The sequence below is a fragment of the Eleginops maclovinus genome, chromosome 3, assembly GCF_036324505.1.
Source record: "Eleginops maclovinus isolate JMC-PN-2008 ecotype Puerto Natales chromosome 3, JC_Emac_rtc_rv5, whole genome shotgun sequence".
Taxonomy (NCBI): Eukaryota; Metazoa; Chordata; class Actinopteri; order Perciformes; family Eleginopidae; genus Eleginops; species Eleginops maclovinus.
This window is the reverse complement of record NC_086351.1, coordinates 20034070-20053575: the sequence shown is the minus strand read 5'-3', so window position 1 is coordinate 20053575 and position 19506 is coordinate 20034070. Positions and strand designations below refer to the sequence as shown.

Genomic DNA, 19506 nt, shown 5'->3' with positions numbered 1-19506 from the left:
GCGCTATATGAGCAAAAAGGCAGCAAGCATCAGGACCAGTCTGGAGTTCAGCAGCAACCCCGCCACTCACTGCGCTCACCGGCTCTGCGTTCCCCGTTTTAAATAAAGCAAACCCATGTGAGTTTCTGCTGCTCTTACTACAGGAACATTGAGAGGATAACTTGAGTGAGGAAACGCAGGTAAACGGAATCTAAGCTTTTTTTTCCCAGAGAGGAAAGAAAAGGGGAAAGGAAATCCCCTCCTTTTTTTTAACACGACAACCTTTTTTCCTTTTTTCTCGGACTTCACTTCACAAGTTTCTCACACAAAGAGGGATGCTGCATGTTCCCGAGCCGCACTTGCACTCAGAGGGAACATAAAAAAAAGTGCACCGGAGCGGAATTACACACTGCAAGGTAGACACCGACACGTTATTCCACGGAGCGACTATTACGCACGGCTGCGCTTATTTTTTGGGGGAAGGGGCGTTTGCACTCACATTAACACATAGAAGATCTGTTATTTTCTTCCCCTCTTATCCCCCAAAGCATCATTGTTTAGGAAGGTGTTGATTTCATTACAGTGTTATCACAGTTAACCTCCTTTGTCATTCTCCCCGCAGCGCAACAAAGCAGAGACTTTTATTGACTGGAGGATCAGCGCGCTTTCAAAAAATGATCCCAATCGGCGGCGCGATAACATGTCGCATCTCATCTGATGTTTGACACATTTGAGGATCGACTAAAAGAAAAAACTGGAGGAGGACATTAGAAAGTCAAATAATTCGTCCAGAGCCACATCTGCTGGCATCTTCTTTTTTTTCTACTGGAGTCCGGACAACAGATCACCGTCCAGATGCAGTTTCGACTCTTCTCATTTGCGCTGATCGTATTGAACTGTGTGGAGTACAGCAACTGTCAGGCGCCGTCGCACCGCTGGAAGAGAAACAAAAGAGGTAAGAGGAGGGAGGGAGGGGGGCTTTAACAGATGCCTGAGGAGTTTGTGCGGGTCACGGGAGGCAACAGTCCTGCTCAAATATTCTTTTAAACATCCGTTTGTGCGCAAAAAGGAAGCTTAAAGTCAAATATTGATGACTTTCTCTGTAAATACGCACAGGTGAGAGTTGCCTATCCAATATTGGAACATTCTAGAAATTCAGTCTTCAAAAAAAATCTATATTCTAAGTAACAATTTAGTCTCGCAGCATCTGATATTATTTATCAACCTCTTAAAAACTGATTTTCCATATTATGTAACGAGTAAAGAGCCGGTAGCTAATGCGTAAAATGTGCGCAAAATTGGCAACGCGTGTGGCTCTCTAAAAATGGATATAAAAACACGTTGCGTCATTGCATCGGCTAATTGTATTTATAATCCCAATTCTGTGGCCCCCAACAAAGGGCTCCGTATATTATTTACATGTGAAACTGCTAAAAAAGCTGCTGGCGCGGATCGGTCTATAGAGAAAGCTGGCGGCTTATAACAGGAAAAGGGGAGGGGGAGGTATTGTTGGAGTTGTTTAATGAATAGACACGGAATCCCCTTCCTCTGACTTATGAATTGCACATCTCCACTCCAGCCCCCTTAAGCTGCTTTTAATTGATCTCATAACCACTTTGAACAGTTGGTAGGAAACCGGCATAACAATCGCTCAACGGAGGCGCAGGAGTTGAGGAGGGGATCAGCCCCTTTGTAAATACTACTCCATACTCTGAATGAATGAGGAGACAGTGGGATTAGTAAAAGTGGCCCCCGCCTAGCCCTCTGCTCAGACCGGTGACATAACTCCGAGGGTGACCGTGAGAGAATTTCAAATTGCGTACGGGGAGCGGACTTTTTGGGCACAGTAAAGCAAAGTATATACAGTACAGTAGAAACATTTAAAGTCATAGCAGAAGGAGAAAGGGGTTCTTGTAAATTGTAAGGCAATCACAGATTTAATCATATGCGCTGCGTGCCAGGGGGAACCTCCACACTCTGCGAGCCCTCCACTGCCCATCTGCAAATAATCAGGCAATCACTGCGGGGTACTGGCACACACACGTTTTTCAACTCCTCTGTGTGTTTCTTTCTCAGTGTAACTGTGTAGCATACGAGACAGAATGTAGTTTTATTAGTATGATCCATATATTTTCCAGGAACTGGCTTAAATCTGTAAGATATTTTGGATGGTGAAGGAGCAAAACGAGTTTGTCTGTGGGAGAGAGAGAAAAGGAGAATGGGGGGGTCACCAATGGGAATGAGATCAAAAGGTTAACTTACACATTTGACCTCCAAAACAGCTTTAGGCTGAGTACTATAAGCTACACATTGTTACACCCCCCAGCCATCAGAAACGGATGTTACACTTGTCAAACTAATCCCATGCAAATATGTACAGGTTTGGCCCCCTCACGGTTTTGTTGAAAGTGTGTGTGTGTGTGTGTGTGTGTGTGTGTGTGTGTGTGTGTGTGTGTGTGTGTGTGTGTGTGTGTGTGTGTGTGTGTGTGTGTGTGTGTATGTGTGTATGTGTTTGCATGACTTTTCTGGGCCAAAAGTGCCTTTCTAGCTTGCATTGGCAGCCGTCCAACTTTTCGGTATTTCCTTCCTTTATTTATCACGGTTATATTGAAAGAAGCATGTGTAAGAGATCATCGTTCAATAGGCCCAGCAATGCTTGAATATTTTTCGAGCCCTCAAGGTTCCTGTGACAGCTTTATACACAGCCTGTCTGGCATGCACGCCGGAGCTATCCAAACCGTTCAGGAGTGTTGAGACCCAGACGCGTTGTTAGAAACTCAATTTGGCCCCTGCACACTCCACTCCCCAGGCATAGCTGTTTTATGGGTAACAAAACACATCCTGCATTATGTCTTTTTTCATACTTTAACACGCATGCAAAAGACACATTTCTTGCCATTGATATATTGTGTGTGCAAGCCACATGACCAAGGGAGGTGTAAGGGATGGAGAATGCCATGATAATTATGGGGATGTCAAGGAGAAAAAGAGTCATTGCGTATGACTGGAGCATGCTGGGATGTATGAGGCGAGATTGGGATCTTTGTGCGGTTTCTGGGCTGATCTTGTCTCACTGCATAGCATGACCCAACCTCCCATTTGGCGGTGGTAATTGTGCATATACATTTTCTTCATGTTGAACACACGACAGAACATATTAAATTTACACCTCCTTACCTCCTATCCGGCCCCACTGGAAGGGAGGAAATGGTGCCAATGAGCCTTTCTATGATATCATAGCGAGACACAAGGGTATTACTTTTCATTTTTATTCTCTGGCTAATGATGCCACCTGCTGACTACATAAAATCAGAGCTTGAGTACCAGCGCTGCCTTGAGGAACAGAGACGCGCAGTGGGGCCCTGAGACGTTTTAAACAGGTAATGAATAGGTAATAGCAGCAGAGAGTGGTGAAAAGTTGCCATGTGATACCATTAACCCCTTCCGAATCTACCAAGAAAGCCCCCAAATTTGAATTCCCAGCAGGCAGCAGCATGTTTCGGATCACGTTTGCCTGTGTAATCTGTCACTTCAACACCGTTCCCAGATGTTTTTGAAGGACAAAAGTGATTAGATGAAACTAATTCAGCCTAGCAGAGGCAGTGAGGTCATGACATTTCGCACCTTTGGCAACAAGAGCGTGTGTGGTTACTTTTTGATGCAAAAATATGCAGAAGAAAGTCCCAATTTGTGGCTGAATGTGCTCTTATTTCAACAAAGAATCCAGGAACATGATACTTTTAGACACTTGTGATTGTGGTTTATGATAAAAAAGCACAAAAAAGACATTGGACAATCTTAAATCAGTCTTTGGCTTTATAAATGTTTCAATTAGAGCATCTTTGGACGCAGATAAGTTGCGGCCTCTCTTTCCAAGCCCTGGAAATCAGTCCTCAGTGTGCTGAAAGCTCACATTAAGTCCCAGGTTTGTGGGTGTAAGTGTTAATGTTGGAACCCGCTTCTTTCAGCGCAATATAATACGTTGATTAAGTGCTTAACAGGGAGGCCAGCATTGCCACTCTTGCCTTTGGAAAAAGTGAAAAAAAGGCCCTGCTGATGGCACTTCTTTTAACAAGGCTTTCTCACATGATGCCACTCTAATCCAGGTGATGTGAGCTCCCTTTTCTTTTTTTATAAAACTCATTTTAAACAGAAAGAGTTTGTTTATTTTATTCATCACTTAAATGGCAATGCTGAAAAGTGATCTGAGATTTGACATCATGGAAGAGGTTGTGCCGGTTTGAGGAGAGGTGGGGGCTTTTTAGGGGGATGAGGATGGCATATTTAAGAAGATCAGCTGGAAACGGCTGAATGTGAACAGCATCACCTGAGAGGGATTACAGCGAGCAGAGTCTTGACCTGAGCCTCAGCTCCGGCGTCAAGGAACAGAGCTCTTGTCTTTCTCTCCCAGGCTTCCATAAGTGTAAATTTCAATGTGTGTGTGTGTGTATGTGTGTGTGTGAGAAAAAGTACACAGAGACACACAGACACCCAGCAGGTGCATGTTCCCGATGCTCTAATCAAGACATCAAGTCCAGGACATTGACACACACACCCCATCCCACCCCCAGCTCATCGACCAATCACGTCCACGGTCTGTCTCTGGGATTATCATGGCCATTAAGGACAATGATTCACTTATGTGCCGTATTGATAAATCACATTAGTCTGACCCAGCCTCCGAACTCTGTCGAAAGACTAGCTCCTTGTTTGACCTACTAACCCATGCATGTCGATCCCGGCCTGTAGCGCAGCTCCTGCTCCGAGTCACAGCGGTATCAGATGAATCCGGTGAAAGGCCCCTCAGTGCGCTCATGCCATGCTACACTGCCGAAAAAAAACCCAGCAGAGGAAGAGACATGCAGTGGCATGAACTTTCGGCTGGTGAGAAAGACACAATGAGAGATTCTTTGGGGTACCACGTGACTGATGATACATTTGACTTTTTATTATTTTTCCTTCAGTCTGTCCTATATCGCAAAATCTGGTTATTTCTAATGAATCAAATTGCCTAAACGATTCCTGTATCCCACAATTTTTGGAGAAGGTTTGTGAGTTTGAATGAGGTGCAGGGTTGGGATTCATATTCTCAACTGTGTTGCTTCATATTTCCCTTTTTTTCACATGGATGAGAAAGCTTCTTTTGAAACACTTCTGCACACTTACCATCACGGTAAAGAAACATTCATTATGAGCATTTCTTTTTAGGGGGGAATACACATGGGGTTCCACCCTCAATCATTGTCATCCCATATGCTGGCAAAGCGTAGCGCCAAACAGATGGTTTTATTTTAGGCTACATTTTACCACACCGTAAAACTTCATTTTTTTCGGAAATGTGAAATAAAATGAATGCATTATACAAAATCATCTAATACACTCCATATTTCCTCACAGTGATTGGAAACTCCTGAGCAGCAGACAAAAACGGTAGTGTCCCCGCAGAGCGCAGGGGCGATTTTGTAACCCTCACCTATGCCCGTTCCCTCAATTGCCCCGAAGCAATTATACCTTAATACGTTTCCTAATAAAGCTACTAAATATGACCAGCCAATTTGGGCCAATTCTCTCAAGTTTATTGGGCCGTAAAAAAATCTAATGTGGGAATCATTTCGAAGTGCCACACATAAAACAACAAGACAAAAGGAGCATTTAAAAAAAATGACTCATGCAAAGGCTTCACAGGTAGGAGAGCTGCCCAGAGCAGGAGACGGAGCCCCTCAGGCTTCCACTGAAATGCACTTCCAGAGTATTTACCACTCACATTACTAATACACACCTCCAAGTGAATTCAGTGAAGAGCTGTTTAGAGGTAATGACGTGGGTACAATAAGCATCCATTGTGTTTTTTCCCCAGTGAATTTCATTTGGGGAATTGCTAAAAAATAACCAATTTCCCATTTTCTGATTACAGAATAAAGTAACTCGATCAAACTTAAACTTAAAGGGGTGGTTTGAATTATCTGAGGTTTGGTTTGAGAAACGTATCCATAGTCAATGTGCAGTAGATTGAAGTCAGCATAGCATAGCAGTATAATGCTGTGGACGGAGGCAGAATTAACAATTGTTTTAGCCATCTTAGATAAAAGTCCACCTTAAAAAAAAAGAAAATAATTAAAAAGGTATGTTAAGTATTCTTATATACCTTAACTTGGCTGTGAAAATGTCTTTTCCGATGGGGAACTTAGCCTTTATATCCATCCAGGCTCTCAACAGGTTTGGTAACTGAGCCTATTTAGTAGGCCATGCATTTGATTATTCACCTTCTCTAAATTACCGATTTAGGAATCCAGGAGACTTTGAAAGGATGCTTAATGTCTAATGTTTGTAAGGCCACACTGTGTATGGTCTTGTTTGCCATGTCACTCTGTTCCTCTGTGTGTGTACTTACTTTGCATTGATCTGCAAGGCCTGGAAATCTGAAACGCAAGCAGGCCCCCTTGAGAAAATACACCGGACTGTGCAGAAACAAACACACACACACTGACTCTAGTTAGGCGCTTGTTAGCATCAATGCCTGTTCGAATGGCTGCCGCCCTAACAACAGCAAGGCATGGGGCTGTGATCGCTACCCCCATGCCCACCCCTAACTTTCGACAGATGGACAAGACTCCCCCCCCCTCCTTTTTTTTCTTACTTTTATGTGACCTCTAATTATGCTTACATGCCACATCAAAATACACCTAAGCATGCAGTGCCTTTGGTATGGAGAGGAAGTGAGCTGGTCAGATTCAATAAAGGGTCTCTCTGAGGAGCTTGTCTGTAATTTGGCGGCCCAAGTATGGACATGGAGAGGTAAAGGTGCAGCTGCCCCCAGTCGCATGCTGACTGCCTGACGTGTCCATTTCTGGAGTTGAAACAAATCTGTAGCAATGATACTCTTCTGTTCTCAAATACTTGATAACATTAGTGGGTTTTTCCTCACAGTGTTCTGCCAATATGGTGATGAAGTAGTGTGAAAGATATCCCGACACACTTTGAAGGCATGCAAATATGTGACAGCATTTTTTGCCCCACACTTGATGTGCCAGAGCCAGGGACTGTAGGCAGCCTCTGTTATGGTTTTGGCTGAGGTTGGGGTTAATGATGGTAATTGGGCACCCTTAGACTAAAAGAAGACTTGCCTGTGGAATTAGGCTTGGACTAGTTGGGACAAGAGCTTCGACTCCCTACAGTGAGTAAGGCTTACACTGGATTTTGTTTTGTTTTTTTGGGCATGAAGCTTTGTTGAGGCTGGCTTCTTCCTCTATCTCCTAACTCACAGCCCTGTGGTGTGAGGAAAGGAAGGCCTCATGGCTGCCTGCGCAGTGCAGAAGCACCCTGTGTGTTTTTAATCAGGCACAAGGCTGGGACTCATTACTGGGCCGCGATGTTGAGCTCATTGTCTCTATGACTCCCTCTTTGGAGAGAGAGGAAGACAGGGAGTGAAGGGGGGATAAACAAAGAGGGCAACATAGCGTGCATGTCAGATGTAAAGAGGTCTTTGAGGGTCATCCGCTGAAGATTTATGTGGTCAGAAGAGAAGGAGCAGAGTGATGGGATGAGAGGATGCACAGAGCAGTGGAGGAGTGATTGAAGGAGACAAACATCTGTCAGTTATCAGTGCAAACCAATAAGATTTGTAGATCAATTATGTAATGGAAGCTTCAGAACATAATATTTAACCTCGAAGTAGCAGAGTGTTTTATTTATTTCATGGGAATTGTTCCATCTCACAGCACAATAACTGACGCTCATCTTGAGCTAGAATAAAAGAGACAACTAAAAAAAACTAAAATCCCAGAATTCAAGCAGTAACACAGACGCAACGGTTGAACCTGAATTGCTGATTTCTAGGCCACATGGGGGCAGCAGAAACAAGTTATAAACCCAACATTGACATATTACCATCTCATAAAGTTGATAGGGTTAACTTAGCACTCAGTTACTTATTTAGTTAAGATGAAAAATGTGTAGGATTTAGCGGCATTTGTTGACGGAAATGTAATGTTCCAGAAATATTTAATTTTTGTATAATCACATCGAATCAAGAAGCGTGTTTCTGTTAGCTTGGAATAAGCCCTTCTCTTCCACAGAGTCTGCTTTTTTGCACCATCATTTTTGAACGGTAGCCTAAAACAGACAAACCACTAGGGCTTTAGAAACATTTTTCATTTCCTGCAGGTAAACGGTCCTAAAAGAAGCAAGCACATTAGCCTAAATGCAATCTTGGAACCCATCAGCTGTCATGTGACAACTATTTATCATTTTATAAGCACTCATAAAGGCTACTTGTGACACAATAAGCCATATACTGCATATTTCTTACTCAAACTTTAGTCGTTACAGTTGTAACAATGACCGAGCAAGCAATAGTAAGTCCTGGCCCAGATATTTTATGATTGGACATCTTGTCAATCCAATAACAGCATTGGTTATTGCAGCTGAGTTGCAATTTCAAAAAGCTTTGATTTTTCTAGTGTTTTAGTTGTAAAAAAAAGCCCCCAATCTATAGTTATTTACCATATTTTTCTCTTTTGAGGTTAAAAAGGTAACTAATTAAAACTTTTTTCCACATTTCAATCATACATATATGATGATGCTTTCAGTTCCCCTGTCAGTGAAGCATTTGAGTTGTAACCAGATTCGTAAGCTGATATAGGTGTCTTATAGTGACACTAGGTCTGTAATACACTGCATTTTGGAGCCATTTGTCCTGCGGTTGTAATCATTGTTTGTCTTATTGTTGTCTGTGTTGACTGAAGCCCATGTATGTTTTTTGTGCTTCGCTCTGGCCACAAGCTACGCTCAGGCTCAGCACAAAGATACACCGGTGGTGTCAAAAGAGAACATTGTGGTGACTGCGTTTGACTTTTCTGTCTCCATGAGGGCTTCTTACTAATCTAGTTTTAGGGTCCAGAAAATGAACCAAAGCTGCGGTAGAGAATACTGCTACACAGTAAAAGTATGACGCTTTAAAAGAAATCCATTAACATTTCCGAGATTCCTTTTCTCTTTTCCCCCCACCTAGTTATGCACTTGTATTACATCTTGGCTGACTTCTCCTTAACTGGATATTATTTTATTTGGACGAGGGCCAGGTCTCAGGAACGGCGGCCTTAGCTGTGTAAACAGCTGTCACCCGCAGGAGTCATAACTAATAGGTATCTGTAGACAGAGGTCACATGTAGTTTACATGTTTACTAGCTAATGGCTTTAGAGATGGTACTGCCTTGGTGCAGTAATGGGCAGGAGTGAAGTGTAATAGACAGTTAGGGGCTGGTTATCATCATCACCAACGAGCAGAAGGTCACATGCATATATGCATATGAGTGGCCGGAACAGTATATTCATAATTAAAAAGAGCTTACGCAACTTTTAAGGTTAAAGGGTTTTTTGTAGAATAAGAGATTGGATCAAAGACATATTTTCTGACTGTTTGTAGAAGAGGAAACAACTCCTGTGGTTGAGTTATTGCATTGCTCTTTGGTACATCGGACACTTTGGAACATTGTTGTAAGAGCAGCCGATGCAGACAATGCAATTTGCCACTCTTTTGTTGCAGTAAACACTGTGGCATGTAGGCACAAGACAGGTACAGCTCCATGTATCTGTTGCTAGCATGAATTGATACCTATGCCACCCAGGTACTTTGAAAGTCTCTGTTTCTTCCTCCAAAAGTTCCTCTTATCGCAACATCTAACACCAACTTTAGTTTCCATCTCACCTGCATACCAAAGCTTACTTTTTTCTTGCATGAAATGACATTTCCACACCCAGAAGCACACATAGTACTTTTACTGAAAGGAAATTATCTTCGCACCACAGTTATGTGCTGGCCTGTGGAGGCTACTCATACTTTATGAAAGCATTTATTCCATTTTATACTCACTGAAGAAATGTGTGCTCCTGAGGGCTGAGTGTGGCCTTTTAGAGCCAACACAAGCCGGTTCCTGTTAAGAAGGCTGGGCAGTGCCAGCCATTCAGGTGCAGTTTTGTGGTGGTGTGAGAACATGAGGCCAGATGTTATCCAGACACCTGCTAGAGCATAAGCTGGCGCTCTTGTCTGGATACGACAACACAAACTATATATCACAGGCCTGTAAAACACCTGAGGTGAACTTCTTTCTAAAGTGTACTTGAATAACCCTCAAGTTCTTCAACATTTTTTCATACAACGGTTCGGTTAAGTTCAGTAATGGTTGTAGTTTGACTTAAAATAAATACAAAAGAAACGTTACTTGAGTATCCAAATTAACTTTTGCTTTTACACAAACTGTCTCAACTTTTTTGGACCTAACCATCCAGCCCAATGTCCCCCCTACTGGGATTTATCGCCAATTATACCATATCAAATGTCCATGGTCATGATTTTGTGGGTTATATACGTACCATAGTGCTTTACAGTGATACTTATCATAGTTAAAAGTGCAAGGCATGTTTACTTTAAAAAACAACTGGAACAAAATATTGGCAGGGGACAGCTTCAATAAAAAAAATATCAGCGTTATGATCAACAAATATTATGGCCATTGCTCTTTAAGGAAAAGTGGAATTAGGTGAGAAAACAAGCAAGATTGTGTTTTTTTTCCCATGAGAGACCTAATGTAGATATTGGATCTAGCCCAGTTGTTTAGGGGGGTAGAAAAATAAAGCTTTGATGTTTAAGGTTTTGCTGTTTTTTTGTGGCAGGCACCATGTGTGAAAGTGAGACCATGTCTTTGCCATCTGTCCCCCGTGGTGCACTCCACTTTTGACCCTGGCCATTGCCTAACATCTCCCTGTTGTGCTCAGAGGGCGAGGAGGGGTGCAAGGTCTAGTTAAAGGGTTCATGAGGTAGAACTCTGTAGCAGATAGCCTACGGCGAAAGATTGAGGCAGTCAGTCAGGATAGGCTTTTTGTTGTTGGTTTTTGTTTCCTTTTTGATTGTTTTGGCTTCATCCTTATTGCTAAGAGCTTTTTTCTCCAAATAGATCACATGTCTATCAAACAGTATGGTGTCTTCTCCTCCATTCTGTTGATGAAACTTGAGTTTGTTTGAGAAGCCCTTTTTTGCTCATGCTAATTAGCTTTTCTTTACATTCTAATGATATGACTATTGAACTTTATGTCAGAGCATTGCATCCAACTTTCTTGGCCAGTTAGATACGTTTAGCACACATTCAAAATGGAGTTTTGGAGAAGCAGGCTAGCTGTTTCATCCTGCTTTAAAAGTTTATGCTAAACTAAGCTAAGCTGAGAAACTGAGCTCCATATTTGGATTTAACTTATCTGATACATTTGACATTCTTATAATACATTTAATACTATTGGTTAAGGATTTTCACCTTTACTGAAATGAAGATCCATCCAGATTTGTGAGAGATTTTGTTTCTCGGTCAGTGATAGGAAGTAATAAAACACTGTTTTCTATATCGACATTTGATAGTCTTTTAGTATACAATCTTTTATTGTGTGACACTTCAACAAAAGAGGAGTATCTATTTTTCGTCTTTGTAGCTACAGTTGGTTGTGCTTTCTGGCAAGTATGAAAAATCCACCTCCAGCTCTAGCTCTGTTTTTCATATGTGTGAGCTGGAAGTCGGGATGAGTTTAGTCAAGGTGATGACAAATGGGGAAGGGAGTGTGAACCCGGGTTATAGTGGGAGAGGCGGAAATGCTACATGGGGTGCAAATATTCCAAGCATGCCCGCTTACTTTACTGATCATCGTCTGTGATGTCCTCGTTTTCCTTCTGCACCGGGGGAAACCTATGGCCAGGTCCCTTTCCGAAGTGTGTGTGTGTGTGTGTGTGTGTGTGTGTGTGTGTGTGTGTGTGTGTGTGTGTGTGTGTGTGTGTGTGTGTGTGTGTGTGTGTGTGTGTGTGTGTGTGTGTGTGTGTGTCTGAGGTGTGTGGGTGTCTGCGTGTGACTGAGTGAGTGAATTACTAGACTTCCAGCACATTGAGCTACAGGTGTGAAAATTAGGTGTGAGGTTTATGTGTGATAAATTACCAACATGTGGGCTAATCGGAGCCACTCCACCTTTTCCTTCACCCACTTTTTTGCTCTTTTTCCTTTTTTTCTTCTTTCTGTTGGGGGAAAACACATTTCTCCTACAGCTATTTCTTCAACCAAGATTTCAATCTTTGTTCAATGACAAAACTTAAAGCCCCACACTAGCAAAATAGACCAATCAGGGTGAGGAATGCTTATCATCAAAACACATTTTTCTTTTTCTTCATCAGTTGCACATAATTGAGTATTTTTCGACCTTCTCTATTTTGCACACACTCTGGACAGTTGAACTAATCATTTCCAAATGTGGTGTCCATCGTCTCCTTAATTACACACCTAAAAAGTATAAAAATATGTAAGCTAATTTTGCAGCTAATGGTCAAGTAAGTTTAAATGTATCAAGTCCAATCTTTAGAACTCATAAGAAATGTAATGCATTTATCATCATACTTCTTTTCACACAATTCTCAAGTCTGATGAATCAGCTGACTGAATCGGCAAAGTCTAAGTGCTAAGTTTATCCATAGTTCCTATAGTCCTTGGAACCCAGCAATTGCCAAATGGTAAAGATGATTCAGAACTTATTGGGGCATTTCACAATAACTTCAACCTTCTTCTTTGCAATAGTGAATAAATAAAGAAGGCATTTAGAGGAAGAGCTAGCAAGAAATAGAAACCACATGCTCTTCTTCCAGATTATGCCCAGAGAGTGATAAAGTCCATCCACGGGTGTCAACTCCAATAGTGCTTCCATTCCTCTGTGTCATAAAGTCCATCACACCTGCGCAGATCAACCATGGTGCATAAAGCCCATCTCACCGTCAAGACAATCAAAGGCAGATGCCACTCAGCAGGAAGTGCCTGGTTGATTTAAAAAAGAAAAGAACAAAAAGATAAGAGATAAGACAGACCTTTTTGGTTTAAGTCTTTTAGCATGTGTAGATATTAAGCTGAAGTCATGCTAAATTCCTAATGTTCATGCATAAAAGTGCGATAAAGTGTTGCAATTTACAACTTCTTTTTATTTCACCACTTCAAAGCTGTAGACCTATAAACGCAACATCACCAGTAGTTATTTTTAAAAGTGTCAAACGGTTTAGAATGGATTTTTCCTCCACTGGAACAGAAGTTTAAGATGATTAGAGGTTTGCATTGTTTTAGTGTGTTTTTTAAGCTATGTTGACATCGACTATATTTGACAGTTATTCCGTTGTTTTTAAGGCCCGACCGAACTTTAAAACATTTTATGGGGCCGCAACCCACAGTGGAGAGACGATGCTGTTTCTTGACCACCACATCAAGGTTATTCACTCAGATTTTTCCCCCTGTGCAACCATGGAGCTTTTCCATGGTGGTCATATTCAATGGGACTCCATCACTTTGTTAAAAGACTGCGGCACATACCGTGATAATAGGTCAGCCAGGTCACCTTTTACTTCAGATTTTTCTCAAACAAGAATTACGAGGTCTGTTTCACATCCAGATGTGGGATTTGACCCAGGACATGAGATTTAAGTCATAATCCACCATAAAGATGTTAATAAGGAACCAAGGGTCTTCGTATAGAGTTATAAAGAGTGTAGGGGTGAGAGCCTCAATGAGTTCAGCTACACAGATGGCCAAACACTGCAGAGAGCATTTCCAGATTGACTGAAACACTGTCAGTGTCTCTATTTGACTGGATGGTTCTGAGAGAATAGGACCGAGATTATTTGTACACACTGTACAGGTTACATTTTCTTTCCATATAGCTAATATGGTTTAATCAGCTTTCTTTCACAATAATACAGAGGAATTGGTAGCAACTCTAATCATAACTAGCAAAATCCTCCATTTTAACAGAGTGTGTACCTTTTGAGAGATTTATTTTACAATTTCAATACCTTTAAGGGTACTGCTGTCACAGCTTTACTCATGGTTGCTGTGTTGCAGCTAATGTTAACAAAGTGTTGCTCAAACAAACACAATTTAGTCATTTCAACAACTTTGTGTTTTTTGTATGGTTTGGCTAATGTCTTAATAGCTTAACCATTTAGCTACAGCTAACGGTAGTTACTATTGCTACACAGTAATGTAGCATTTAGCATCATATTTCACTTCAGCACCAGCAATTTACATGGTCATATTTTTTTAGGTCTATATATTGCTGAAAGTTGAATGACAAGATCAATACAAATCTCAGACACAATATACAGTTGGGCCGAGAAGACGGTTAATCTCTAGATGGCTGCTTATGAATGCAGAATCTATAGGCAACCGCTCAAGATTTTGTTATTGGAAGTGCTCTGATTTCTGATGAAGTGCTCAACCCTGACTCTATTGTAACGTGTCAAGTTCCTTAACATTTGACCAACAACCAGAACAGGAAGTCCTGGCCTGGAATACCCCAAGGTTAATCATTGTTAGAACAAAACCCGATTGGTTAGCTTAGCGCTCCATAAGACTGAAAACGATACAACAGCTAGCGTGACTTTGTGCAAATTAGGAACAAATCCATATGCCGCTGCGTCTCTGATCCACACTGATTGAAAGGTTAGCTTGTTTAATCGCACAAAAACCTTTGCCTGAACGGAAAGTTTTCCACCAGAGACTCCAGGAAGTTTTTTTCTGGAGACTGTTCTTGATCTTCTCATTGAACTAGAACTGAGCTTATTAGCATGTTGGCCAAAATGTTGAAGTATTACTTTAATAACAAGCACTTTGTACAGTGGTAATGTGTTCATCCAATGAGTCAAATGTAGTTTTCTCACCTGCATGTGAATAAGTCTTAACCTGTTTAATCACACCAAAGTAAATTACCTTGAGCTTCTGTTTTAAGCACAGCTTTAAATTGTTTGAACCACAGCTGCCTGTTTTAACCATTCTCTACATAAACCGCCATCCTTTCAAGTGATGGTTGAAATCTCCACGCTGCCCGCCTCGCCCGGTGGATCTGTGTCACATGAACACTTTGGCCAAGCTAATATGTCTGACAGCAAATGTGTTTGCTCAGCCTCATGCTGCAAAATCATTATAAGCAGCAGGACTGTCCCAAATTATAAACATGTGCTTACAGTATGATCTGTTAAAGTAAACTGGGGGGAAAAAACGTGGATCCTAAAAACCTGACTATTACCAGCTGGAAAAGCGTCGGAGGCAAGTCCAACATATTTTCTGCTAAATTGGAACAGAAATGTGCCTTCAGCGGCACAAAGTACCCCCCTCTTACCCCTTCTGTTTTTTCTCCACCCTTTTGGAGCTAAGTGAAACTTCCAGTTCCATGACAAATAAAGTCACAGGCTTGAAACGCGGGCTGTTTGTCATTTTCCATGTACTAGCTTTTAACAAGCTTGAACAATGTTGAGAAGTTACTGTTGAACTCTGAGTGTGAGGGTTGACACCGTTGGCTCTCCTGCCTTTAACAGCGTTCACAGTGTAAGCCTGGATGGTTAGGTGGTTAGAAAAGAGATCCAGAGAGCGCCTGTTGCTTCTTACAGTGCTGTTCTGTCCCGTATCTGCCCTCTTTCTCTCTTCCCAAGCTTTCTCTTTTTCCTTTAAAGTGGAGCAGCAGTAAGTTTATACCATCATTTAGGGGGAGGTGGACAATAAACAATAATTGTCTCAGTGCCACGAGGAAAGCGTATAATTCTGTTGGTGGATGTGATGCTTTCCACATGAGAGCGCATATCTTCTTGACCTGCTGCTGCTATGCAACTCCAAAAGCTTGTGGTTTGCCATAGCTACATCTTCACCATATGACATTTATATTAAGTTTAGATGTCGTGAATGTGCTTTTATGTCTTGTTACTTGATGAATTTTCGCGTATAGACTTTACTGTAAGTGCCCTTCCTAAACAATGGACAGTGTTGCTGCTGGTTAGCTGCATTCACATGCTGTATTATTAGATTTACATACCAGGGGCCCATGGAGAGATGGAGGAGAACTGTGAGAATAGAAACTGTTGTGTTTTTAATATAAGCTCTTGTCCTCCCTTTGCTGGGTTTGGAATTCCCTAGTGCGCTATGATATTATTATTGTGTTATTGTGCCCAATATCATCAACTGCTAGTATGAATACATTTCAGTTTCGGTCTAATGCTTAACCAAGGGTTTTCTTATAATAATAATCCTAGTAATAAAGTAGTGGTACAAGATTAGAGAAAAAGTCTGTGTTAGCGGCTGAACGGTTAACAAAGAGGCATGTAACTTCTTTTAAAACCATTTACATACATGGCAGACCACAAAACATCCTTCATATGAATGTCTCGGCATGACCTTATCCCATTGGACCATAAAATATGAACCATAAGGAAATTCTTCTAAACTTTTATTCAAAATCAGATATGATCCTGTACATATAGGTTACCTCAGAATTTGATCAAGTATATTATACTATAATTGTCATACTATCTTGCATTATTTATGTTATTCTTTAGCATTATCATAAAATTGAAAATTTTAAGAGCTGAAAATGGTTCCGAAGTATCAGTTTTCAGCAGCCTGAAATGTTTTTTACCAAAGTTGGCTTACAAGAGCCCACATCAGTGAAACCCTACGTAAGACTGCCTTCTTGTTCTCAATGTTAAGTTTGGGGCTTTAAAAGAAACACAACAATTATCTGCAATTTGCTCTGTTAAGGTCTTCGGTTTCAGAAAGTTGGAATGGGTCAATGTAAATTATTTCATGGGTAACGATAGGTGAGTGGAAGGCAGGAAGTGAAGCTGCCGTGGGTGGAACCCCTGTACATGTAGAGGTTTTTGGCAGCCTTGAGCGCAGTCTGTCACGCTTGCTTTGGACTCATAAAATTGTACCTGAGACAGAGTTTGGGTTTCGGCTGGATCTCGCTGCGTCCCTAATTGCTCTTGAGCTGCTTCAGAGCAAACCTCCCAGCAAGCCTATGGCTGTAGAAGAAACGTGCTACCCTCCAAACATGCCGTCATTCTTCATGTTTGGAGACTGAAAGTCTTGCATGAATGAAACAACCTTATCAATGGAAATCTGCGATGCCATTTCCCTGTATTTTTTCTAAAAAAATAACGTGTTTCCAGATTTTTTTGCTAAACTAAACTATCAGCATCCTGGTTGTAGCTTTATATTCACATGCATACATATTCTAATACAGCTCTCCAGAAGAAAGCACATATAGTGTACGTCACGACATGTCAATGTATTCTTTTTTAAAAAGGCACCCACATGACTTGCATTTCCCCTTTTAGATGCAAATTAGCAAAGAGATTTTTTAAAAATGTGTTACACACAGTCATCCTCAGTATAGCTGACACAATATATTGTTGATGTGTGAGGAAGAAGATGAAGGTTCTTTCATGTGGTTAATGTAAAGCAGCAGCTTTATAGCTTGAAGACATGACACATCGAGGCACTTGTTAAGTCTTTGTTAAAATGTTCGTGCAGCGGTTTCTTCAGTGATTTTCATATGGACCCTGCTTTTTGTACATACACTTCTTGAGGCTTAGAGGGATCTTCACTTGGCTGTCAGAAGTGGCAACTATGGATTTGTTTTGTTTCACATAGTATGTATTCTGTGGTTGAAACCGTAAACGACATCGTGTTAATCGTACGCAGGGAGCTGCACTTCCAATGGTGTGTAAACACTTCTCTCCAGGCATCCATTCAATGACCACTTTCTGTGAGGCATTTCTGAAACATGAATGACAGAAGAAATGCTCAAAGATCTGAGGTATAACATATTTTTGTGGGGGAAAAAATACAGCCATAAAGGGCTGTTGAGCATGATTTAGAAAGCGCCCCAGTTCTCATGGATTGTGTTGAAATGCGTCTTCTTGTTTCAGAACAGGAAAGACACAATTTGCAAAAAAATGAAATTGAAATCCCATAGCATATTAAACAATATGTTCCTGCCAAATTAGGTTAAACTCCCATGATCTATGGACACTTTCCTTTGGTTTTTCTCTTCTTTAGCGCCAATTAAAAACATGGCTGCTACATGCTTTGGCCAAATGTTACTAATTGTCATACCAATAAATCACAATTAGGTAAAGATTTTTTACTCACAAGCCTCTTCCAAATACTTTTTGGGGGTTTTTCTGTTAAAGAGCTTCTCTTATATTTATTTTAGTCTCAAGAATCGGATTCATATAAATGAGTGTTTTCTTTAAGATTGGCTCAAACTTGCTTGGCAATTGAAAGGCTGATGTAAAGCGCGAGACATTATACCAGTAGTGTAGGACGTGAGTTGGACAGCGCTGCTCCAGACATTGTGAATTGTGGCCTCCTTCCTGACATACCTGTGGCCTGAACCTCCAAACCTTTCCACAGACACACACACACCAAGCTAATCTCCAAGATCAGCACCACAAGAGTTTCTCTGCATCGTATACCGCCTTTCCTTTTCTCCCTGAATCGTTCGCTAATTCCAGGAATTGGGATCTGCTGCATTCAAATGATTATATTGTTCTTAATCAGCATGAATTGCGAGAATAGGAACCAGCAAAACAAATGAAAGAGTGAGTTCTTTGAGTCCTGTAGAAACTTTTGAAGTGGCTTTAATTTCTTTGCTGATTGACTGGCCAGTGATCTAAGATGACCACAGGCCCTGATCAAATGGTTCTATAATTGCTAGGATAGTATTGTTAGCACTCTGTCAGTAGCCATATACTGTAGTTGAGCCTGGTCATAAGAGAAATAAGCTTTCCAGCTTTACAGTTTTTTACTTTTGCCAAGTTGGCTATCCCTTCCTGACGGTGTTGTGTTCGACTTTGGCGAGGGGCAGAGAGAGTCAATGTGAGCTAGTTAATGTGAATGTCAGCTTGCTGTAAACACAACCCTGACTGTATACTCTACAGAAATATATGGTAAGTCTGAGGGCCGGTCTAATGCTTCAGGTTAGTTTTACTGAATGGAAATGTTGACAGAATAAAGTACAAGACACTTTAAAGAATATTCTGGTTTTGTTCTTACCAGACACTTTTGAAACAGCTACAACACTTTTCATTTTTATTTTATTTTGGCACGTTTTAATTTAATTATTTCAACTTAAAAAGTGTATAGACATTAACATATGTGAAACTATCTGGATAAAAAGCCTTCACAGTAGCTTTAGTACGTCCATAAGGTTTAAAAAAAAAGGCTGAATAATGTAATTGAGACAATTAGAAAATGCATCATCACATCACCTGTGCACTAAAGTAGAGCCAATTAGCTACTGACTGCTGAATTGAGAGAACAACAGCATTGGAAACTGATATAAGACACAATGTTTCATCCAAGATTTGAGAGGGACAAATCTATGGTTTCTCCTTTATGTTTTAGCAAGTGAGTGCTGACTGCACACCCTGGCTCTGTTGTGATCGACGCAGTGTCGCTGTAAATGTCATCCCTAATGACCACCAGAGACACTTTCTGATTAGCACTTAATCTCACTTCCATCAACCCCGGCTTCATAAGAATGATTGTAGCTTGGCAGCAAACCAACAAAAGAAATGATGAAAGTTGAGTCTGATGTTCGCTGACTGCTTTCAAACGATTATAAACTGATGCTTGCACAGGGCCCTCTTAGAGCACACTTTCGTCTGGTTGAATCTGACCGGAGAAA

General features: G+C 41.1%; 1 protein-coding gene across 1 annotated transcript in view; it reads left to right on the top strand.

Annotated features, from left to right (window-relative positions):
* Window positions 1–19506, top strand: part of rspo2 (R-spondin 2) — a 53045-nt gene continuing 33539 nt past the window's right edge. Inside the window, exons 1-2 of the mRNA XM_063878663.1 lie at window positions 1–395; window positions 602–934. Of these exons, the coding sequence (XP_063734733.1) occupies window positions 835–934 (100 nt within the window). The 5' untranslated portion in view covers window positions 1–395; window positions 602–834. The remainder of the gene's footprint in view (window positions 396–601; window positions 935–19506) is intronic.